General features: G+C 38.2%; 1 protein-coding gene across 4 annotated transcripts in view; it reads left to right on the forward strand.

The window, feature by feature from the left end:
* Positions 1-7566: 7566 nt before the first annotated feature.
* LOC107873328 (actin-related protein 5) overlaps positions 7567-26401 on the forward strand; it is a 31288-nt gene continuing 12453 nt past the window's right edge. For 2 of the 4 annotated variants that reach the window (XM_016720131.2, XM_016720132.2), the window contains exons 1-6: positions 7580-7804; positions 7888-7958; positions 9153-9277; positions 9895-9939; positions 13972-14074; positions 14404-14513. In XM_016720131.2, the coding sequence (XP_016575617.1) occupies positions 7704-7804; positions 7888-7958; positions 9153-9277; positions 9895-9939; positions 13972-14074; positions 14404-14513 (555 nt within the window). In that variant the 5' untranslated portion in view covers positions 7580-7703. Of the gene's footprint in view, positions 7805-7887; positions 7959-9152; positions 9278-9894; positions 9940-13966; positions 14075-14403; positions 14514-26401 lie in introns of those variants that run through there. The other 2 variants (XM_047414893.1, XM_016720133.2) reach the window with 2 other exon arrangements.

A 26401-nucleotide genomic window follows, 5' to 3' on the forward strand; every position in this document is an offset into this window, starting at 1 on the left:
CAATATAATCATAAGCATCCAAGCGTCTATAGACTAAATTGTTTCCTTTATAAAGGTAGAATACTCACCTGGAGTCCAACTGGTATCATAACCAGGACTCGGGCCCAATAGTACATAACTATCACAATATCAATACTATATCTTAAGTCATGATGACGCCTACCTAACCCTACCAGCAGACAAGCCAAGCCATAGCCCAAAATGATATGTAACTGGCAGAAACCAGAAAATACCATATATAATGATAATGGTAATACTAGTAAGCAAAAAAATAGAAAGGAAACATATAAAGTATATCAAAACGAGAGAAAAAAAGGATTTAAATATACAAATGAATTCCTTCCAAGATCTGGTAAGGTCGGTACTAAAGCCACTACTAAAAGATACCCAGAGTACTATACAGAATCCAAAACATACACAATATATACAAGCAATCTCGAGTACAAAAGACTAAACTCGAACAGATACAAGATGATCAGCCTCAGACGATAACAAGCTCACTCTATTTCGAATCAGAACTAGAAAGTAGAAATCTCATCAACGCCGGCTACTAGTACTAAAAGATACTCAGTATCAACTTTGGTTAATATGTTTATAAGCTAGGGTGACTGACTTCTATCACTATAATACGGATTTCAACTTAAGGGTTGGTTCATCCTCCAATCCCCAAACTCATAAATTAAGCTACGTCACAGTATCTTATCTATAATCATATCCTATCATTCTTACCTAGCATGTATTATATATCATACACTATCTCGTAAAGAAAAGCAGACCAAAGCCTACCTCAATGCCAATCTGCAAGTTCTTGAATCGTCCATAAATCATCCGTCTTTGTTGTATGATTCTGAACTGCCGCCACACTATTAAAATAGTCATCTATACATAATTAGGAGTAAAGTGAGACCTATATTACTATATAAAGGGTCGAGTCAAAATTCAAGTCTAGAACGGGCACATAGGGCTCGCAAATGTAATCCAAAATTGAATTTGTCATGAGGTCCCTTAAAGGACAAGGAATATATGCTCAAAAGTTAAGCACAAATGGTGCATAAATCGAGACCCAAATTAGCCCCTATGGTCTAGTCATTTAAGACCTAATTTCTAAGAATTCGATAATGAAATAGGATGAAAATTGACGAAAAAATTAATGGAAATGACTAAGGAGTGTTGGGCTACCTTAGGTTCAATGGATGATTCCCCACTTTTTTCTCTCTTCAGCTCTTAAAACAGTGTAAAAATGGTAAAAAAAATAATGAAACATCGGGTGAAGAAGGGGATTTAATAATCCCAAGTATCGCTAAAGCAATCACCCAATCACTTAAGAAATTTGCTAAAGCAGATCTTCAATCACTAAAGAGGTCTAGCACGAGGCGAAGTTACCACAAAAGCAGTCACTTTAGCGCTAAATCGATGTTCGCTTAAGCGATCCTTAACCGCTAAAGTGGACCCTAGCCCAATGGTCAAGGCCACTAAATTAGATCATGGGCACTAAAGTGCTTGCCTCTAAAGAGACTCCATGATCACTAAATCAGTCAAACCAGATTTTGCTATATCCAAAATGGACTTCGATCGAGTGTTCGAAATTCTTTCAGAACCCCGTGTGCACAAACGAACTATGCTACCATATCAAATTCAACATTGTGGACTCAATAAAACCATCAAAACTTTCATCCGAGATCATTGTGACTAAATGTAGGGCCCATACTTATAGTTCCATTTTCATAGAATTCACCCAAAAGCCAAAAATGAGTCTAAATTTGCCTCAGGACCTGAACCTAGGGTCCCCTAGCCTAAAATTAATGTTTCAGAGCTGATAGTGTTATTGTAATTCTCATACAAGGTCGTTTACTATGAGTTTTGATCCAAGACCAATTTTTTAACACCGAAATCTCCAAAATAAGAAAATAATCCTAAAACACGAATTAACTATTTGATAATCAGACTGACCATTTCGGTAAGTGATAAATGATATGTAGCCACTCTGGAAAGGATCAAAATGTCAAACATGCACATAAATCGAGAAAAAAACCTAAAGGATCATTATAACCAGTAAGATCGCCATCAACATATGGGTTGCACTAATAAAACAAACACTGAAATACTAAGGAAAAACCACCACAACTATACATACTTTTTCTCTGATAAACCTTAGACTTCATTGACTACAACATAAGACAGAAACATAATTCCCCTAAGGAAATGCTTCATAATTTCCCAATTCAACCAACAAGAAATTAGTATTTGTTATAACATCACCATACGTGATAGAAAAAAAGCCATGAAAGAAAAATAAAATAGCAATTTTTAATTCATCCTCATCACATTACTATTTTTTCTCCATGAAACAGTTTTCTATGTCAAGATTTATGACCTTGGACTTTCCTGGAAAGTATAACTCCATAAGGTGACTTGACCAACTAAGATCAAAATCATTATTGTAATTGACAGTGCACTTTAATCCACTAATTATAACAAACTCTTTTAATCTAAACAGTAACTTAGTGTTATTCACTTGAATCTTTATCTCATCATCTTTCTCACACATAATTTTCCTAAGAAATATTCCATAAATTAGTTTATTTTGGATGAACACTTGGGAAGGATAAGAAATACTCTAAGCAACTATTCTCAAATAAAGCAAGATGTTTCTCATCGAACTTAGCTTCCAAGGTAGTCACAATAGCACAATTTATGTGCATACTGATTTGATCTTATAGTGATCGCCGGACCAACAAACAAATCCCAAACCTGGAATGAATAAGTATACTTTTAAGTTCTAAATATCTCAAAAAAGCTACATATATTGTACAACTTCTATACAATAATCATATAACTAGATTAAATCATACAGTTTATACACACTCTTGCATAAATACATATATCATATAGTACTCCTCCTGCATAAATACATGTGTCATATAGTACTTACCATCTATAGAAATCGATACAACATATTTAATACAAGCTTGTTACAAATTCTATATAGTAACAACACAAATATTCAATTCAATATATCTCCTACACAATGTTGATACTGTTGATACAGACATTATATAGTAATAACACCATATATCCCAACTCTAAACATCTCCTATACAATGTTGATACAATTTTTATGCAGTAAAAAAATACATGCATCATAACACTATACATTTCATATACAATACTGATACATGTCTTACATAGTAATAACATATCTATCCCAATATTGAAATACTTGTTATACAATAATTAAACATATATGTAAATCATACACATCTCCTATATAATAGTGATACAAATTCTCTGCAGTAAGAATACAGGTGCTGGTATTTTCATTAAACCTAATATATTGTAGTACTAGATTTAACATACTACAAATGCAATTTATACACTAAATATACAGATACAAGGCATACACAATGTACATCAAAATTAGATAGGTTGGGTATTTTTCTCTTTCGATGAACAAAAATTATTTTTCTTTTATTTTTTGATGATTGAACATCATCCTCACCATCTCTTGATTGAATTCCTCTTTTTTGTTTTTTTTGGAGGAACAACAAGACAATTATCATTCAACCCTATATTTTCTTTTTCTTTAGAAGATTTTTTTTGTTGTAGTCTTGATGGGTCAACAGATACTTAATTTTGAGATCTAGTAATTTGACAAGGAATATTACATTAAGATGTGTTTTTTGTAGCAGATGGTGTATGACTTTGAGATCGTGTCATTCGATTAGAGGGAGTACTAAGTATTTCTGTAACTCTTTTGACAATTTATGAGGATGAACAATGTTCAAATAATTCAATTGAACATCAAGAGTTGGTAATTCAACAAAATCGTCATCATTAACAACAAATTTGGATTTAATTTGATCCCTCTACCAGTCAATTTCAAAACAACCTTCATTTTGTTCTTTCACTCCGTCACAACATATTTCATTTACAATGGTTACAATGCACAGAAAAAATAGACACAAATTAAACACTAGATTGAGATATGAGTTGATCTTAATAGATGCAGTAGAGAAGAACCCTATTTGAAATAAGAAAGTAGAGAAAAAAAATCCTATTTTGAAAAGAATAATCAAAAATAAAAAGTACACTAATAAAATAATTGATATTTCTTTTTACTACTAATTAAGGGTGTGTTTGGTATGAAGGAAAACATTTTCCAGAAAATATTTTTCAATTTTCTTATGTTTGGTTGGCTTATATATTTTGGAAAATATTTTTCAAACCAACTTATTTTCCTTAAATCTAAGGAAAATGACTTTCGTTCAAAAAGTAAGGAAAACATTTTCCAAAACTCTCTTTCAACCTCAGTTTAAAACTAAAATGTTCATACAATTCTCAAAATCATCTACCCCACCCCCAACACCCTATCACCCCGACACCACCCCTACCCCCACCCCACCCCACCCCTACACCTATCCCAATCCTTCACCCCCTAAAATTTAATTATTTTAAAAATTATTTTAAATTTTTTTCTTAGTCCATCCCTACCCCCACCCCACCCCTACCCCTACTAGCCCCCCGTCCAAAAATAATATCTACACTTTATTAAAAAAATTCAAACTTTTCTCTTACCCCACACCCCTACCCTCTCCCTTACCAACCCTCTCTCCTATCCCTCCCCACCCCTACCCCAACCTAAAAAAAAATTATTTTTAAAAAAATTTTAATTTTTTTCTTCCCCTCACTTCCCTACCCTGATCCCTAGCTCTTATTAACCCCCCTTCCCACACCTACCCCCTCCCCCGTACCAATTTTTAAAAAATTTTTAACAAAAAAAATTTAAAACTTTTTCTTACCCCACCCCTACTGCCTATTCTGACATCCCCACCCACTCGCCTACCAACCCCTTTTCTAAAAAAGGATTTAATTTTTTTAATTTATTTTTTAAAAAAGGATTCTAAAATGTATTTTTACGCTTTAGCTAAACACTAAAATGTATTTTTTGAAAAATATGTTTTCATTCTCCAACCAAATATTAGAAAATATTTTCTAAAAAATATTTTCCATCCACCAACTAAACATAAAAAAAACAAGTAAAAACTCAACTTGTTCTCTAGAAAAATATTTTCTAAAAAAATATTTTCCATGGAAAACACTTTCCTTCATACCAAACACACCCTAAAAGATGTTAGATTTGGATCATATTACTTTTTGTCAATACATTATAGTTGGGTCATTTCTTTTTAAAACTAGAGGTGCATGGCCCGTGTCACCACGGGCCCGACACTATAAATATTTTTTAACACTAAAATTTGATATTGATGAGATACAAACATAAATGTACATTGATTTAATTAAATATTATTAATTATGATATATAAATGACTTATAATAATTAATTAGGGGTAGTATAGTAAATCACGGAGCAATTAGGGATAATATAGGCAAACATGTCATCTATTTTTTAATTAAATATTATTAATTTTTTAATGCATAAATGACTTATAATAATTAATTAGGGATGATATAGTAAAATCACAGATAAAGAAGCTGAAACAAACGTCATAAATATCTATTTTTTAAATTAAATATTATTAATTCTAATATATAAATGACTTATAATAATTAATTAGGGGTAATATAGTAAAAAATATTATTAATTTTAATATATAAACGACTTATAATAATTAATAAGGGGTAATATAGTAAATCACGAAGCAATTAGGGGTAATATAGGCAGACATGTCATCTATTTTTAATTAAATATTATTAATTTTTTAATATATAAATGACTTATAATGATTAATTAGGGATGATATAGTAAAATCATGGTTAAAGCAGTTGAAACAAATATCATAAATATCTATTTTTTTAATTAAATATTATTAATTTTAATATATAAATGACTTATAATAATTAATTAGGGGTAATATAATAAAAAAATTATTAATTCTAATATATCAATGACTTGTAATAATTAATTAGGGGTAATATATAAATCATGAAGCAATTAAGGGTAATATAGTAAATGACAAAGCGGTGGTCGAAACCAAATGACTAATAATAATTAAATAGGGGTAATATATTAAAAAAATATTATTAATTCGAATATATAAATGATTTATAATAATTAATTAGGGGTAATATAATAAATTACGGAGCAATTAAGCATAATATAGACAGACATGCCATCTATTTTTAATTAAATATTATTAATTTTTTAATACATAAATGACTTATAATAATTAATTAGGAATGATATAGTAAAATCACGATTAAAGCAGCTGAAACAAACGTCATAAATTTCTAGTTTTTAATTAAATATATTAATTCTAATATATAAATAACTTATAATAATTAACTAGGGGTAATATAATAAAAAATTATTAATTTTAATATATAAATGACTTATAATAATTAATTAGGGGTAATATAGTAAATCACGAAACAATTAGGGATAATATAGTAAATAATGAAGCATTGGTTGAAACCAGGGCAGGCAGATATGTCGTCTATTTTTTAATTAAATATTATTAATTTTTTAATACGAATATGACTTATAATGATTAATTAGGGATGATATAGTTAAATTACGATTAAAGCAGTTAAAACAAACGTCATAAATATATATTTTTAATTAAATATTATTAATTCTAATATATAAATGATTGATAATAATTAATTCGGAATAATATAATAAAAGAATATTATTAATTCTAATATATAAATGACTTATAATAATTAATTAGGGATAACATAGTAAATCACAGAGCAATTAGGGGTAATATAGTAAATGATAGGGGGTAATATAGCAATTCATTTTTTGAATAAAATATTATTAATTTTTTAATTCATAAATGACTTATAATAATTAATTAGGGATGATATAGTAAAATCATGGTTAAAACAGCTGAAACAAACGTTATAAATATCTATTTTTAATTAAATATTATTAATTTTCTATAAATGACTTATAATAATTAATTAGGGGTAATATTGTTTGCAACATAATTTAAATTCATGGAAAATAAATTTTAACCACAAACAAAAAATATGAAGAAACAAAAATTTGATATTGATAAACAATTGTAGTTACAAATCTGTTCCTCCCTTGATTCTTTTCTCTTGATTTTCTCTGTAATTCAAGGGCCGTTAGTGGCTTATTCTCGAATATTGGATGATCTTTTTATGAATATCCCATGATTTTTTGTGGGATATTGGAGATCCCGATCTTTTTACGAATACCCATCAGTTTATGAGATATTCAAGATGCCTGTTTCAGGGAACATGTTACCTTTAAATAGGGGGAATATGTTACCTTTAAATAGGTGAGATTTAGGGTAAAATAGCCTTCTAAAATGTTTATGGGATATTCAAGATGCCTGTTTCAGGGAACATGTTACCTTTAAATAGGGGAAGCATGTTATCTTTAAATAGAAGATTTAGGTAAAGTGGCCTTCTAAAATTCTAACAAAATTTAAATTTTTATTGAAGAGTCCACAAATTTTAGATGTCTACAAATATAGATGTAATATAATAAATAATGAGATTAAAAAAGTAAATCCGACCGGTCGAAACCAGCTCTTATATAAATAGAAATGCCTAGCTGATTTCAATTTTTCTTAAAACACTTGTCAAAAAATTAGGGTCACTCAACAATTATTGGCTGAAGTCCCGCATATTAAAAAGTTTGGGCTACGACTAATTTGTTGGTGACACACTCGGACAGAGCTAGCCAGAAGCGAGCGAAGAAGAGAAGAATGCCTTTCATATCGAAAACAGAGAGGCAATCAGATTACAGTTCCTTCAACTCTAGTTGCCCTATTGTCATTGACAATGGCGCTTCCTATTTCCGTATTGGGTATTCATTCCCCCAATTCTCTATATTTTTTGTCTCTGTATTTAGTATGGTTTAACAGTTCCTCTGGATTTGTTAATTGACAGGTGGGCTGGTGAGAATGACCCTCGTGTTATCTTCCGAAATATTGTTCAGAGGCCTCGTCACAAAACCACTGGTATGTTTTCTTGTTAATTTTTCCTCCAATTGAGGTCAAACATCATAACAAAAATGAACCACATTTTCATGATTTTCCTCGACTAAGAAGATTTTAAATTAAGGCTGTGTACATTATGAAGGAAAATGTGAAAATAAGTGTGTTTCTGGCATATTTTCTTGTGTTCGGTACGTGAGGAAAAAATATTATCCTAAATGCGACAAATTTTATGGGAGGTGAAGGTCGGCTAGGGGTGGTGGGCTACTGCAGCGGGGTTGAAGATGATGTGTATTGGAGAGTGGGGAGGACTTAATCGATATTTATTGTCACATGTGGAACTAATTTTTTCTACTTCAGCTAGGGAAGTCATTTTTAAGGATCCTTTTCCAAAATTTTTGACCAACGGATAGTTTGAAATCGTACCAAACACATCCTAAGTTATCTAATTGAGAAGAAGGGATTTGTACCAAATTTTCTACCTCCACAGTAGGTTTACTGGTTGTCACCATAAAACATCCACTGATCATGTAACTGATAGATCATTTGGTAGTTGATTGAAAAATGATAACACTTTTGGAAGCAATGTCTGGACCAGTTTGGATGGTGAGTTTACTGTTATTTCTGACTTGATATGTGCTTAATTCTCCATTTATGATTAAAAATATTCTGTAATGAAGCACAAGCGTATGGCCTAAAGGTTAATGAAGTTTAAATGGACCAAAGGAGACCAAGGTTCAAATCCTTGTAGAGAAACAAGATCTTCCCATTTGTATGAGTCTTGGCGGATAGAGTTACTCCATACTTGTGCCAATGGGAGGTAGCAAGCACTTGGTAGATTTGTCAAGGGGCAAGCGACTTGATCTGAACACCATCTTTTTTAAAAAAAGTTCTAAGATGATCAGATTATAGTGAAGTTTGGTGAAGAAATGATCAAAATGACTTGCTAAAAAACTCTTTCTATGAAGATAATTTTAAATAGTTGAGGTGCGTGCATGTTATCCTGGACACAACCATTTTCAGAAGAAAAAAAAAGTTCCCATAATGAAAAATCTGCACTCTGTAGTGAAGTTTGGTGAAGAAATGATCGAAATTACTTATTGTTAAACTTCATCTACCATGAACATGTTTTTAAATAGTGATACATATAATGCATCATCATTTCAATGGTGAATGTTGGCTTCAAATTTTTGTTATGTTTACCATATCATATTGCAGGTGAAACAGTAACAGTTGTTGGTGATCATAATCCAGCGCTTCTGAAGTACTTTGATTGCACGCGTTCAGGACCTCGTTCAGCATTTGAGAGCAATGTTGTTTATCAGTTTGAAATAATGGAATATGTAAGATTTTCTATTTGGTGGGGATAGTATTTGGGTAAAAGATTTTAAGTTTGTAGGCTTGACCATGAAATTTGTGAAATAATTTTATTCACAACCCCCTCCCCGAAACAAAGAAAGCAAGATCAAACTATATCTACCAGGGCATGAATCTAGCAAGAGAGCTGACAATTTATCTAGACTTCAAGTCTAACTACTGTGTTCTATGACCTGTTCCTATTTTCAAGAGAGAAGACTCTCTCTGGATTTTAACTGTAACCTCCTTGGGATGTAAGGCCAAGGGGGCAAGGCAAATTCATGATGCTATATTAGAGTTTCAATACAGTGTAATCTGTCTAAAATATTTATGCGTGGCCTATTGTAGCTCAAAACTCATCAATAATGACTTATTTTCCTACTTTTGGCTGGCACTGACGCCAAACATGGCACTCTTGGTGTAGACAATAGTTGAATGCATACATTTGGTTTATGTGACGCTGTGTTGCTAACCAGATGAAACAAATGGGTAGATATTAACTCATTTTTCTACTTTGTCTTGTTTGCATTAATCATGCTACCATAATGTTTTTTTTATTTTCTTGAAAAGGTACTCATGTCACCATTATTTTTGCCATCTACAGATCCTGGACTTTGGGTTTGATCGATTAGGTGCTGATCAGTCACAGGTATGCTTGCTTCCATCCAACTTTGTTTTGATCAAGTAAAAGTATTTTCATTCAAAAAGATGGCCACAATGGCTGTATACAAGAGATATACCAAAACGTAGAGAATTTACAAAAAGCTATGATTTTCAACAAACTCCATCCTCTAAACAACAAGTGACTTTCTGGGAGCACAAAAAGAAAATAAGGGAACGGAGATTGCTTCTCAATTGAAAAAAACTCAACTCTACACCTTCAAAAGCTCTAAATTCAACTCTACACCTTCAAAAGCTCTCCTATTTCTCTATCTCCAAACAACCCACATTAGCGCAAATGAAACCATATTCCATGTCCTTTGTCTTCTCCTTCTTCTCGCGCTCTTCTAATTGAACATCAACTCTTCTCACAATGATTAGCATTACCCATGAAGAGCCAACCAGTTGGGCATATCCCACCCATAACCTTATAGTTAGTCCATAGTGTAGTTGAAGATGATTCACGTCCTCACCCGCCTCCTTACACATGTAGCACCGATAAACTCAAACAACCTTCCGCTTTCTGATATTTTCCACTGGCAAAATCACCCCTAGTGGCTAGCCAAGTGAAGAAGCACACTGTTGACACCTTTGGAATCCATACGACATTATTTAGGAAATCAAACTCCCTAACCGGAAGCTTCTCATAAAAGGACTTTATAGAGAACACTCCAATATTCCCAAGCCCCACCACTAAGTATCGGGGTTATCATCCCGAATGACTTGTCTATGCAGTAAGGCTAAATGGCTAATAATCTCAGGAACTCAGTCACTTCTCAATCATGAAAATCCCTTCTAAATCTCTAGTCCCAAATATCTTCATGTTGTAACTTTTTGCTACGTTGAACTGTCAAATCTGTCTAGCAAGATATTTTGTACAAACTCTTGAATTCATCTTTCCAAATCATGTCCCACACCGTCTATTTCCGCAAAATTTGTTCTTTCTCATTTCTAACCTTGAATGAGGTATTGTCCTGAAAATTATCCCATCCCTTCAAGATATTCCTTCACAACCCACTAGGCGAAGTGATATCTCTAGTTCTCCAGCTCCCTTTTATAACTCCATGTTTATCAACAATCGCCCCTCCATAAAGCTTGAACTTCTGACTTGAATCTCCACAATAATTACCCAATAAAGCGCTGTTAAAGACCTTTACATCTTTAATTCCCATCGATCCCCAATTTAGAAGATATGACAGACTCCTAACACACCAAATGAAACTTTCTTAACCCATCTGCTGTATCCCATAGGAAATTTCTCTGAATCTTTTTCAACTTTTTCGTGACCTAAGTTGGAGCAAAGAATAGACATAAGTGCTAAGTGAGGATGCTCGACAATTTGCTCTTAATAAGCACTTCTTTCCCTTATTTGGACAAGTATCTTTTCTGTCGCCCTGGTAGTCTCTTTTCAAACCTTCGAAGAAGCGAATTTCACATCATTTGATCCTTGTTCAAAGCACCTAAAGTAACTCTAAGTTTGGTAGTCGGAGAGGCCCCAATCCTACAATTCAAAACTTGAGCGACTGATCCAATGTTATTCATCTCACACTTCCTCAAATTGATTTTGAGGCCTAATATCTTCTGAAACCAAGTAAGGACCTGGCCTAAATAATCCAATTGGGTCTTAGTTGCACAAAAGACCAAGATATCATTCGCGAATAACTAAGACACTGAGACTGGACCCTAAACTTCCCACTGCATAATTGGAACCCTTGAAGTAACCCCCTAAAATAGCTCTATCCATCATCCTAGTCAATGCTTCTATAACTGAAATGACAACATCGGTGATAAAGGATCCCCTTTCATCAAACCCCTCGAACTCGCAAAATATTGCATGGGCTACCATTCACTAACACAAACAATTTCACGGAAGAGATGCATAAATAAATCCATTTCCTCTACTTCTCCCCAAATCCCATTGAAGCATAATAAGATCCTAGAGTTTTCTGTTTACATGATCATAGGCCTTTTCAAGATCCAATTTGCACAACACGCTCGACCCACATGTTTTCACCTTGAATCCACCAATTCTTTTGCCACCAGCATTGCATCTAGAATCTGTCTATCCTCCTCAAAAACATTCTGTGAAGTAGAGACAGTCTCGTCTAACACCTTAAGGGGTCGTTTGGTAGGGTGTATAAGAATAGTGCAAAATATTGTGTATTAGTAATACTTGCGTTAGTTATGCTTGCATTTTTCTTATGCAATGTTTAGTTGGGTGCATTAAAAATAACATGAATTACATACTTTCTAAAAAAGAATATTACAAAATACCCTTTATAAATATGGCGGAAAGAATATGGAAAAGATTTTGAGGGACAATTATGACTATAACCATGCTAATGCATGCATTAGAATCCAGTGCATTACTAATACCGTGGATTTCTATGCATTGGTAATTCACTCCTTAATACCAAATAGAGTATATAATTAAAACAAACATTAGTAATACATGGGATTAAAAAATGTACCAAGCAAGATATTAGTAATACACAAAGCTAATGCAAGCATTATTTTTCTTAATACGCTCTACCAAACGACCCCTAAGTCTAATAGAAAGCACCTTAGACTTGATCTTATAGATGCTTCCCACTAGGCTGATAGACCTATAATCCTTCGTGCACGTAGCTCCCTCCCTTTTGGGGATGATGATAATGACCAAAACATTCATGCTTTTCTCGAATTCACCTCTTTCATGAAACTCATCAAACTAGTATCCATCACATCAATTTTAACTGTTTCCAGCAAAGCTTAAAAAAGCCAAAGAGAAACCATCTGGACTCGGAGCGTTGTCACTAGGAGTGGGCATGGTATGGTATATACTAAATTACCATACCAGACCAATATTTTTGATACCTTGGTTTTAGTATTATGGTATTGGTATTTTAATTTAATTTTTTTTGGTATATGGTACGGTATTTGGTATGTATAAATGACATACCGAAATATCGAATACCATACTGAAGTATATAGTTACATAAATAACTTTATCTTCTGAATATGAAAGTTCTTGACTGACTAACACTTCGCCCCATACAACATAGCCAGTCTAACTACCACTATGTAAAATTTTTCTTTTAGTTTAGCTAGCACCTTCTTATCACATAAGACTTCGAAAGAGAGTCTCCATTTCATCCATCTTACGATACGATGAGTGACATCCTTGTTAATCTCCCCATTTTCTTGGATAAATAGACCTAAGATCTTTTGGATGGCCTGTGTCAAGCCTCACTTCCACATCAATCTCATGTATCACATCACTGAACTTGCGCTCTAAGTAGTCAATCTTGAACCTGCTCAACCTAAACCCTTTGGACTCCAAGGTTTGTCTCCAAACCTCCAACTTATTGTTAGCTCCGTTGCGAGTCTCATCAATTTAAACTACGTCATCCACAAATAACATTTATCAAGACACCTCACCTTGACTATGCCGCATCAAAACATCCATCACCAAGACATATAAAAACGGGCTAAGGGTTGATTCCTGGTGCAACCCTATCAACACGGGAAAGTTCTCTGAGTTTCCCCCCTCTGTCTATACTCGGGTTTTGGCTCCATCATACATGTCCTTAATCAACCCATGAACTTTTGCTGTAATTACACACCAAGCTGCATTCAGTTGGCGTCAGTGTTGGTGAAGGTAATTATCGTCATCAAACTGGGATAAATTTATACCATCAACCAAACATGGTATAAATCTAATATCAAACTTAATTATAATATATCCCACCTTATCCGTCGTACCAAACGACCCCTAAGTATACATCCACAATTTCCTTATCATATTAGTAGAATCGTTAACTTTATTGAGAACAAAATAAGTTTGACTGGCAAAGCTAAGATGTTTAAGTTATGGTGAAAGGCAAACCTTTCACATTCTTTTTTTTTTTCCCCCTTTTCTTCAAACATATCATGTCCATCTGATTTTGTGCATTTACTTTCTGCTGCATATATCCTGTTATTAAACTTCAGTTTGCAGCCCCTTGAACCAATTCTCATTCTAAAATCGGTGGCAGGGCAGATTGACCATCCTATCTTAATTACTGAATGTGCTTGCAATCCAGTTCAATCTCGTGGCAAAATGGCTGAGCTTCTCTTTGAGTCATATGGAGTTCCTTCCATAGGTATGAACACCCATGTCAGTTGTCCAGGGCTGTTGTGCATTGTTTTCGATTTTTGTTCATGAAGACCTCTGGCGTATTTGTAATCGTGTAATCTTTTTTAGCATCCTAAAGATTGCTTTGTTTTATCATGATCTTGTTGAAAGTTCTTTCATTAGTGACAATAGTTACTTGGTTCACTTCTCACCAAACAACAGTTTGCAGATTTTATAATTGATAACATGACTTTGTGTGGCATTTATGTGAACTTTGTTGCTCACAATGGACATTTTTACTGGGTTTGTTGTTATTGTTGTTTGTTGCTCACAATGGACATTTTTACTATGTTGCAGCATTTGGTGTAGATGCTGCATTCAGTTATAAATACAACCAAAAGCTTGGAATTTGTAATGACACAGGCCTTGCAATCAGCTCAGGATTTACCACAACTCATGTCATCCCGGTATGCTTTAGAGGCCTATCATTCAGCTGTAATGAATTGACATGGTAGTAGCATTGTGCCTTATCTATTTAGAAAGGAAAAAACAAATTATGGGTAGTGTTGAGGTATGTGACCATCGCATATAAAATTTTAAACTATTAGAGAAAACACACTTTTATTTACTTAGTTGTATCTTCCACGCGCCCCTCACCTACTGGCTTGATTCCTTTTTAACGAGTCAAACACATGAACTTTTTTGTGATGATGAATGGCGGTGAGACTCAAGCTAGAACCTGATACAATGCTAAGTGTGTATCAAGAGATTCCAACCAACACAAGAACAACAAGATGAACAACAAAGTGCTAGTGAATCGAAAATGGCCACACACAGCTTCACTAGGCTTGCAACACTTGTTCGAACTAGAAAAGTGAGTTTAACAACAAGAACAACAAAGACAATATTGCTAGTGAATCGAAAGAGCCCCACACGGCTTCACTAGACTTTTATATTTAACAACACAATGTTAACAAGATTTATAAAGAAAGAGATAGAAACTTGACACACAATATTCATTAATCTAAGAACCCTAACAAGAGAAAGGACCCTAAGACTAATAAATATCAATACCAAGTTCTTACTTGGACCAAGAGGAACTCAAAGAACCCCAAGAACCTAGTTTCTAGCCAAGATACAACACTAGTATCACTCTACTAATGAGAATTCGGTTTTGGCCTCTCCAAATGAGAAAGAGAAGTAAAAAATTTTCAAGTCTTTTGTTTCTTGAATAATAGGAATCAACTAAAGCAAGACTAGCCCTATTACATGGCTTATATAGTCACTTAAAAAGGAGGGACAAAGACCAAAATACCCTTGGCATTTAAGTGGGTGGGTTTGGGGTGTCTTGGTGGGCCTCTTCACATTTTATTAAATATAGGCCCTTAGATGGGCTCACATGGGCCTCACACATGGCTAAGAATATGAACAAGGCTTGGAGTCGTTGCAACTCACGTGCTTGGCTTCGTGTGAAAGGTCTCGAGCTAGGAATTCCGGTATCATCCTCTTCATCTTGAAGGAAATTTGTCCTCAAATTCAGATCATTGCCATCCTCCACCGTTTCCACCCGAGAGAGATCACACACGTTGAAAGTGTTGTGCACTTGATATTCCGGGGGTAGATCAATCTTGTAGCCTTTGTCGTTGATCCTTTCTAATACTTGGAACGGGCTATCACCCCGTGGCATCAATTTAGCATTCCTTTGAGATGGGAATCTATCCTTCCTTAGGTGCACCCACACCCAATCTCTCAGTTCAAGAATGAGCTTTCTTCTTTCTTTGTTGGCTCGCCTCGAAACTTCTTGGTTTTTCTTCTCCAACCGCAACGTCACCTTCTCATGTAGCTTCTTCATGGCCTCGGTCCGTTTGCTTCCATCTAAACTTATCACAAGATCACTTGGCAAAGGGGTTAAATCCAAAAGGGTGAGGGGGTTGATGCCGTATACACACTCAAAGGGTGTTATCCCCGTGCTCGAGTGTATAACACGATTATAAGCAAACTCAATCAACGTAAGTGTTCCTCCCAAGAAGTTGTTTTTCCTTTAACCATAGACCGTAGCATAGACCCTAAGGTCCTATTTACTACTTTCGTTTGGCCATCGGTTTGTGGGTGGCATGAAGTCGAAAACAACAACTTAGTATCGAGTCTACCCTACATGGACTTTCAAAAGTGGCTTAGGAATTTAGAATCTCTATCACTCACTATGGTCCTCGGAACACCATGAAGTTTTACAACATTATCAACAAACAAAGAGGCTATACTAGGCGCATCATCACATTTAGAACAAGGAATAAAGTGAGCCATCTTGGAAAACCGATCCACCACGACAAAAATACTATCCCGCCCCCTTCTAGTCCTAGGCAATCCCAACACGAAGTCCATTGATATGTCAAGCCAAGGACGCAAAGGGGTGGACAATGGGGTGTACAACCCGTGGGGTTGGAGCCGTAACTTGGCTCCTTTGCACTCAACATATTGGCCGCAAATTTGGGCCACATCCTTGTGCATTCTAGGCCAATAAAATTGTTCTTCCAAAATTTCGAGGGTCTTCTCGACCCCAAAATGGCCCATTAGACCGCCATTGTGTGCTTCCCTCACAAATAATTCTCTCTACGAACTTGAGGGAACACACAATCGTCTATCTTTAAATAAGTATCCATCAAATTTGATATAGGGCTGGGAACCCCTATCCGTAACCTACCTATCCCTATCCAACTCTTCACTTTCCCTATAGAGAGGAGCGAAATGAGGGTCTTCGGGATATAAAGACTTGAGGCTTTCAAACCCCATCGACTTAGACGACAAAGTAGACACAAGCACATATTTTCGAGACAAAGCATCGTCAACCACATTGTCTTTACCCTTCATGTATTGAATAACATAAAGGAAAGTTTCAAGAAATTCAATCCATTTGGCATGCCGCCAGTTAAGCTTGTTTTGTGCCCGTAGATGCTTCAAGGATTCATGATCCGTTCAGATCTTGAATTCTTTAGGCCACAAATAATGTTGCCAAGTGGTCAAGGCTCTAATCAAGGCATACAACTCTAAATCGTACGTAGAGTAGTTTAGAGTTGCTCCTTTGAGCTTTTCGCTAAAGTAGGTAATAGGCTTCAATTCTTGCATTAAAACCGCGCCTATGCCGACTTTGCTAGCATCACATTCAACCTCAAAAGTCTTGTCAAAATTCGGCAATTGTAGCAAAGAGGCCGAGATGAGCATAGCTTTCAAGTCCTCGAAGGCCTTAGCTTGTTCATCTCCCCACTTGAAAGGCCGATCCTTCTTAATCACTTCGGTCAAGGAGGCGACAATGGTGCTCAATCCTTTGACAAAACGTCTATAAAAACTAGCCAACCCGTGGAAGCTTCTCACTTCACCTACGGTTTTGGGAGTTGGCCAATTTTTAATGGTGTCAATCTTAGATTCATCCACTTCGACCCCTCTTGAGCTTACCGCAAACCCAAGAAATACAACCTCATGGACACCAAAAGAACACTTTTCTAGATTAGCATATAACTTCTCCCTTCGGAGGACATCAAACACACATTGTAAATGCTTTACATGCTCATTTAAGGACTTACTATACACCAACACATCATCTGAGTTAACAAGAACAAACTTTCCAATAAATGGCTTCATCACATGATTCATTAGCCTCATTAAAGTACTTGGAGCGTTTTTTAGGCCGAATGGCATAACCATCCATTCATAGAGACCGAATTTGGTCTTGAAGGCGGTTTTCCATTCATCACCCGGTTGCATACAAGTTTGGTGATAGCCACTCCTCAAATCAATTTTAGAAAACAAACACGAACCACTCAATTTATCAAGCATATCATCTAACCTAGGAATAGGGAGACAATATTTTACCGTTATCTTGTTGATGGTTCGGCAATCAACGCAAATATACCAAGTCCTATCTTTCTTGGGAACTAGTAGCATCGGGACCGCACAAGGGCTCATACTCTTTTTGATATACCCTTTGTTGAGGAGTTCCTTAACTTGGCGTTGCTATTCCTTGGTATCCATCGGGTTGCTCCTATAAGCTGGTTTGTTGGGCAATTGTGAACCCGGCACAAAATCTATTTGGTGCTCAATTCCCCGAAGTGGGGGCAATCCTTGCAGTAATTCCTTTGGGAAGACATCCTCGTAATCCTGCAAAACATGAGAAATAGGAGGAGAAATGGAAATGTTAGTGGCGTCAGTATTAAAACAATGAGCCAAGAGGAGCATCGGAGTGTCCTCGTCATGATCCACAAATAATTCTTTCCTCCTAGCCATCATCACCACACTTCCTTGCCCCTTAGAAATTAGGATCCCTCGGTTTCCCTTACTCCCTCACTCTCGGGTTCCCCTCTTTTCCCCTCACTCTCGTCCTTCTTTCCCTTTTCCCTTAATTCTCGCATCTTTTGGTGTAATTCATTCACTTGGGAAGACAATAATGGATGAAGAGCGACCTTGCGGCCATCTTTCTCAAGTGTATACCGATTGGACCTTCCATCATGTTTGGTCGACCTATCGTATTGCCAAGGCCTTCCTAACAACAAGTTACAAGCTTGCATTGGTATCACGTCACAAAGCACCTCGTCATGGTAGTTGGCTACCTTAAAACGTATCACACATTGCCTTGTGACCTTTAACTCGCCGTATTCATTCAACCATTGCAACTTGTAAGGACTAGTGTGAGGCGTAGTCGACAATTTCAAGAAGTTCACCATTGTAACACTAACCACATTCGGACAACTTCCATTATCTATCACCATGGTGCACATACTTCCCTTCACAAGACATTTAGTATGGAATAGATTCTCCCATTGGCTAGGATCATCTATTGCCTTACTAATTATGGCACGCCTCACTACAAAGTTTGGAACCACACACTCCCCTTCTTGCGGATAAGCATCCTCACAATCTTCATCATCATTATGTGGATTATTTTTGGGTTCCTCTCCATCTTGAGGCTCGGCCTCATTCTCTTCTTTTTCAAGACCCACTTCCTCACCAAGGTAATACAATCTCCCTTCCCTTAGGATCACATTGCGCCAGTTTGGACATTCATTGGCTTTATATCCCCAACCTTGGCACTTGAAACATTGGAACCCTTTAGGATTAGGATACTTGTGAGCTTCTTGCCGGGGAGGAAATTTGTGGACTGTTTTAGGCTTGGGCATCCTTGTAGTGGTGGGTTGGTCCTTGTTTTTAGGCCAACCCGAAGATGGTTGAACCATATCTTTGCTCCTCGGCCAACCCCGAGGTTGATGGTCCCTTTGCCTTGAACGACGACCTCTCTTTAAGCTCCCTTTCAATCTTAAGAGCCGCTTGGAAAATCCCTTCATTGATATCAAACTTGTGAAGCGTCAAATGAGTGAAGATCTCTTTGTTCAACTCACACTTGAACCGAATGATGTCATGGTCAATTTGTTCTCCTTGATGATCAAGCTTCAACATGAGTTGTTGAAACTCGTCAGAGTATGCCATAACACTTCGATTCCCTTGTTGCAAATTGTACAACCTAGCAAGCAACTCATGACAATAACTTTTAGGAAGATACCATTGCCTCATTAGGTACCTCAACCGAAACCATGGTGGTGGTTGTCCCTCTACCAACTCGTTGCCGAACCGCTTGACGTATTCCCACCAAGTGTTAGCATAGCCTTCAAAATGAGCTATGGCATAACAACTCTTCTTCTCCTCTGAGATATCATTTACTTGAAACACTTTATCACACGCCGACTCCTAAACAAGGTACACCTCGGGGTCACTTAAACCCTTAAAGATAGGTAGGCTCAATTTGATGGTATTGATGCCTACGTCTCTCTCTAGGTGTCGGTTTCCCCTTTCTCCATACCCTCGATATCTCCTTGGATCCACATGACCCCCTCTCATTTCTTCCTCCCTCATGTAGGCATCGTCAAAGGCTCCATACCCTTCATAATCCTCTCTACCATATTCCTCAAGGTGGACGGGACAGTTTTGGACATTTGGAACTTGATTCGGAGGAATTGGATCTGGTGGAGGTGGTGGTCTTTGGTTTAGTGGAGCTTGGAAGGGGGGTTTCAGATTTTGTGGAGGCATTTGACGTCCGAGTACCTCTTGCGGAACTTGAGGCGTTTGGGAATGGGTTGGTCTATTGGAGTCTCGGTTTAGAGGGTTATAAGTGGTTTGGCTTGCGGCATTTAGTGTAGCTAGTGAAGGATTTGGCAATTGTGGCCATGTTTCGGGAGTAACGGTGGCGGAGGAATTTCTATCATGTCCACTTGACGAAACATGTCAAGGAGTAGAAGGACGAGAGTTCCTTTGACTCTCCACTTGTTCTAACCTCCTACTAATAGTTGTCACTTCTCCCCTTATGGCTCCCACTTTCGTACACAACCTTTCAAGAGCTCGGGTCATAGCCTCAAGAGTGACCCTCATATTCTCCATTTCATTAGAATCCATGGTTTGAGATGTGGTTCCCTCTATTATCAAGGTATCACCTACACAAGCAACAAACAAGTTAGTTTAAAATTCCTCTCCTCACTCACACTCAAGTTCCATAAGTGTTGTAGATTGGCTAGGAACCCGTGAATCCGTAAGGTATGAGTATGCTCTTGCCCGGAATGGATTCTTGTTTGAAACTCAAAGAATTCTCGTCGGACTAGAGCCAAGAGTTACAGCGTATTCAAACGACAGAAGCACACAAACAAACGTTGACACGAACACAAGGGTTCAAGGGACTAATTGACAAGCTAGTAGGAATGTACTAGTTTGTTAATTAGTTCTCAAGTCAATTAGAGGAAACTAGGAATCAATAATTAGAAACTAGAACATCCAAATTTGAGTTTAATTATCACGTGAACAGTAACTTAGGTGACGTGGCAGCATGTCATTGGCCGCGGGTCCACATAAGTAGTTCATCAACTTGAAGTCTTAGTCCCCTTAGATCTTTTGTAATGGATGACTTGTTATTGGGATGGAAAACATAAGGTCTTGTAAATTTTTTCAACTTTTTTTTTTTTTTTCAAACTCAAAAGGTGATGTTTGACCTCACTAGTCCCACGAGACAAGGTTCTTTGTTTGAAGGAAAAATGGTTGTCAAGTCTTGAAAAGGTGATGTTGGCAAGTACTCTCATAAACAATTTTTTTCAATTTTTTCTTACAACCGTTTTTTTTTTGGATCTATTTCTCTTTGTAGAAGTTAAAACATACGATGAGAAGTTTAGGATGAACACAACATCAACACCTTCAAGAACATAACAACAATACACCACAATGGTCACTTCCAACGCCCCAACACAAGTTAAAACTCACGGCCACTTCAAGTTTTCACAACAACAATTCTCTTCCAATTAAGCTCAACTTTAGATTTAGACACTTTTTGTGTTGATGAGGAAGAAATCAACACAGGAAACAAACTAAACAAGTAAAATCTTTTGTAGATCTACAACCAATTTTTCGACCAAAATGTTCAAGAACATACTTTTTGGTAAGAGCTTCCCAAGATTGATTTTGTAAGAACAAAACCTAGCCTTGAGCTTTGATACCAAATGATACAATGCTAAGTGTGTATCAAGAGATTCCAACCAACACAAGAACAACAAGATGAACAACAAAGTGCTAGTGAATCGAAAATGGCCACACACGGCTTCACTAGGCTTGCAACACTTGTTTGAACTAAAAAAGTGAGTTTAACAACAAAAACAACAAAGACAATATTGCTAGCGAATCTAAAGAGCCCCACATGGCTTCACTAGACTTTTATATTCAACAACACAGTGTTAACAAGATTTACAAAGAAAGAGATAGAAACTTGACACACAATATTCATTAATCTAAGAAACTTGACACACAATCTTCATTAATCTAAGAACCCTAACAAGAGAAAGGACCCGAAGACTAATAAATATCAATACCAAGTTCTTACTTGGACCAAGAGGAACTCAAAGTACCCCAAGAACCTAGTTTCTAGCCAAGATACAACACTAGTATCACTCTACTAGTGAGAATTCAGTTTTTGCCTCTCCATCTCAGCACCGGAATCTCCCGGAAGCTGGTCAACACTGGGATTGGTTTCCGGCTTGGTCTACAAGCGTAACCTGGTGACTTCTAACCTTTGTTATTTCGTTATTTCATATTTCATTTTATTTCATTATTTCATATTTCATTCTTAGTATTATGCTAGTAGTAGCCCCTGTACCTTGACTTGCGTGGGATTTGTGGATATTGTCTGTTGTCTGTTTGTTGCTGTTGCTGTGGTCGTTTCTTGCACTGCATTGGATTGGGTTATCGGCTAGGAATCTGTATTTGGGGCTGTGGGTGTTGAGTCCAGTGGTGTTTGCCCCCTAATTGAGTATAGTTTTGTTTCGGGAGTATTTCTTTGAATGTGTGTGAGCCTTGTATTTCTTGTTGCTGCTTTGATACTACCACCGTGTATATCTTTATATTTTCTTATACTTTCGTGTAGTTGTGGCTGTGGGTGGTAATGGGTGGATAGGGTCATGTCCGAGGGGGTTGGGGCGTGGGGCCGTGGTGGGGGCGGGGAATGAGGAGAGGGCGGGAGTGGGAGGGAGGCCAAGGTTTGGCAGCGGGGGGGGGGGGGGGTAGTGGAGGGCGTGTGGATAGTGACGGTAGGCTGAGGGTTGGGTTTTGGAATATAGGGACCCTTCAGGGTAAGTCCATAGAGCTTGTGAAGATTCTTAGGAAGAGGAGGATCAACATTGCGTGTGTTCAAGAGACCAAGTGGGTAGGGTCTAAGCTAGGGATGTGGATGGTTACAAGCTGTGGTACTCTGGGAGCGAGAGGCGTAGGAATGGAGTTGGCATCTTAGTAGATGAAGAGCTTAGAGGTCAGGTAGTAGAGGTGAGGAGGATCAACGACGGTTGATGACTATTAAGTTGGTCATTCGGGGGTTTACCCTGAACGTGTGTAGTGCTTATGCGCCGCAAGTGGGATCGGAGGGGAGGAGAAAATGCGGTTTTAGGAGGCTTTGGAGGAGGTGGTGAGAGGCGTGCCTAGTTCGGAGAAGATTGTTGTAGCAGGGGATTTCAACGGGCACATCGGGGCGTTACTAGGAGGCTTTGGTGATGTGCATGGTGGTTTTGGTTTTGGGGAGAGAAATGAAGAGGGGCTACCCTATTGGAGTTTGCGAGGGCCTTTGGGCTGGTGGTGGTGAACTCGGGCTTCCCGAAGAAGGACGAGCACCTGATCACCTTTCGAAGCGCGATAGCCAGGACCTAGATTGACTTTTTGTTGCTTAGGAAAGGAGATAGGGCGTTGTGTAAGGACTGTAAAGTCATCCCGAGTGAGAATCTTTCGACCCAGCATAGGCTCTTGGTTATGGATTTGGGTATAAAGAAGAATAGAAAGAGGAGGAGTAAGGAGTGTAGACCTAGAATTAAGTGGGGCGGCCTGACGCCAGTGAATGCGTGGGAGATAGAGGAGAGGTTGGCGGGAATGGGGGTGTGGGAGTGTAGGGGGGACGTGGATAGTATGTGGGACAGGGCGGCAAGGTGCATCAGGGAGAATGCAAGTGAGGTGTTGGGTGTTTCTAGGGACCGGGCCGGGCACCATTGGGGGGATTGGTGGTGGAATGAAGAGGTGGAGAAGAAAGTGGGGACCAAGAAAGGGGCGTATGCTAAGTTGGTGGAGAGTAGGGACGAAGAGGAGAAGCGGGTAAACAGGAAAGAGTACAACCTTGCGAGGAAGGAGGCTAAGTCGGCAGTCACGGCAGCTAAGACGGCCGCTTTTGAGAGCTTGTATGCAGGGTTACAGGGGAAAGGAGGGGAGAAAAAGTTGTTTAGACTCGCTAAGGCTAGGGAGAGGAAGGGTCGTGACCTCGATCAGGTGAGGTGCATTAAGGGGGAGGACGGTAGAGTGTTGGTGGAGGATGGCCACATTAAGAATAGATGACAGTCGTACTTTCATAGGCTCTTGAATGATGAAGGGGATAGAGCTATTATGTTAGGGGAACTGGAGCACTCAGAGGAGTGTCGGGATTTTAGCTATTGTAGACGTTTTAAGGTAGAAGAGGTTAGACAGGCTGTTCGCAGGATGCGAAGGGGTAGGGCGACGGGGCCGGATGAGATACCGGTGGAGTTTTGGAAGTTCGTTGGAGAGGCTGGTGTAAGGTGGTTGACTGGATTGTTTAATGAAATCTTCAGGACGGCAAAGATGCCCGAGGCTTGGAGGTGGAGTACCATGATCCCTCTCTATAAGAATAAGGGGGACATTCAGAGTTGCAATAACTATAGGGGGATTAAGTTATTGAGTCACTCTATGAAGATCTGGGAGAGAGTGGTCGAGGTGAGGCTGAGACGGATAGTGTCTATTTCGGAAAACCAGTTCAGATTTATGCCCGGCCGCTTGACGACGGAGGCAATCCACCTGCTACGGAGGTTGGTGGAACAGTATAGGGAAAGGAAGAAGGATCTGCATATGGTGTTTATCGACCTGGAGAAGGCTTACGACAAAGTCCCCAAGGAGGTGCTTTGGAGATGCTTGGAGGTGAGGGAAGTACCGCTGGCATATATCAGAGCAATTAAGGATATGTATGATGGAGCGAAAACCCAGGTGAGGACGGCGGGAGGAGACTCAGAGCATTTCACTGTCCTGACAGGATTACACCAGGGATCTACTCTTAGTCCCTTTTTGTTTGCGTTGGTGATGGATGTGTTGACGCGGCGTATTCAAGGGGTGGTGCTGTGGTGTATGCTTTTTGCAGACGATGTAGTTCTGATAGATGAGACTCGAGGGGGTGTGAATGACAAATTAGAGGTCTGGAGGCAAACCCTTGAGTCTAAAGGGTTCAGGGTGAGTAGAAGCAAGACAGAGTATGTGGAATGCAAGTTTAATGACGTGAGGCGGGAGAATGAGGTAGTAGTGAAGCTGGAAGCACAGGAGGTATGTAAGAGGGATAATTTCAAGTATCTTGGGTCCGTGATCCAGAGTAACGGTGAGATTGACGAGGATGTCTCGCACCGTATTGGGGCGGGGTGGATGAAGTGGAAGCTCGCGTCGGGGGTGCTGTATGATAAGAAGGTGCCGCCCAAGCTTAAAGGCAAATTCTATAGGGTGGTAGTCCGTCTGACCCTGTTGTATGGAGCGGAGTGTTGGCCAGTTAAGAACTCCCACATCCAAAAAATGAAGGTGGCAGAAATGCAGATGTTGCGCTGGATGTGTGCGCTGACTAGAGGGGATAGAGTTCGGAATGAGACTATCCGGGAGAAGGTTGGTGTGACTTTAGTGGAGTGCAAGATGCGGGAAGTCCGATTGAGATGGTTTGGACACGTGAAGAGGAGGGGCATGGATGCCCCGGTCCGTAGGTGTGAGAGGCTAGCGTTGGATGGTTTTAGGCGGGGTAGGGGTAGGCCGAAGAAGTACTGGGGTGAGGTGATTAGGCGGGACATGGAGCAGTTACAGCTCACCGAGGACATGACCCTAGATAGGAAGGTCTGGAGGACGCGAATTAGGGCAGAGGACTAGGGCCAGTTTGGGTCGCTAGTGTAGGGAATTACTTGGTGGGGGTTTTATTCCTGTTATGATTCCGTGTTCTGTGTTCCATGTTTTATTACGAATCTGTGTGCTTTCCTCTGCTTTCCTCTGTTTTATATTACTTATGGGTGACGTATTTATGTTATGTAATCTGCTTCTGTGCTTTACTATGTGTTTGTGTGGTATCTCGTGCCTTGAGCCGGGGGTCTATCGGAAACAACCTTTCTACTTCTTTAGAGGTAGAGGTATGGACTGCGTACATCTTACCCCCAGACTCCACTAGGTGGGAATACACTGGGTTTGTTGTTGTTGTTTGTGTTTCTTGAATAATAGGAATCAACTAAAGCAAGACTAGCCCTATTACATGGCTTATATAGTCACTTAGAAAGGAGGGACAAAGACCAAAATACCCTTGGCATTTAAGTGGGTGGGTTTGGGGTCTTGGTAGGCCTCTTCACATTTTATTAAATATAGGTCCTTAGATGGGTTCATACGGGCCTCACACATGGCCAAGAATGTGAACAAGGCTTGGAGTCGTTGCAACTCACGTTCTTGGCTTCGTGTGAAAGGTCTCGAGCTAGGAATTCCCGTATCAGAACCTATGCCTGTATTGATATCATGTTAAGAAATAGACCTTGAGCATAACACAGTCCTAGTCATCTAACATAGGATGTAGGAACTGAATGCCGATACTCACTTAAAAGGAGATCAGATTATGAGGTTTTAATTGAGACGATTTGATTTCACAGGTACTCTACTGAATCTCCCAAACGAAGCAGTTAGAACCAGGAGGGTCAAATGGGTGGGTTGGCCTGAATTTAGATAAGTAAATATGCGTAGAGTTAATGAATGTGCTGGTTAATAAGGTTGCTTTGGCTGAGATAGGTTG

The sequence above is a fragment of the Capsicum annuum genome, chromosome 6 (assembly GCF_002878395.1).
Source record: "Capsicum annuum cultivar UCD-10X-F1 chromosome 6, UCD10Xv1.1, whole genome shotgun sequence".
Classification (NCBI taxonomy): domain Eukaryota; kingdom Viridiplantae; phylum Streptophyta; class Magnoliopsida; order Solanales; family Solanaceae; genus Capsicum; species Capsicum annuum.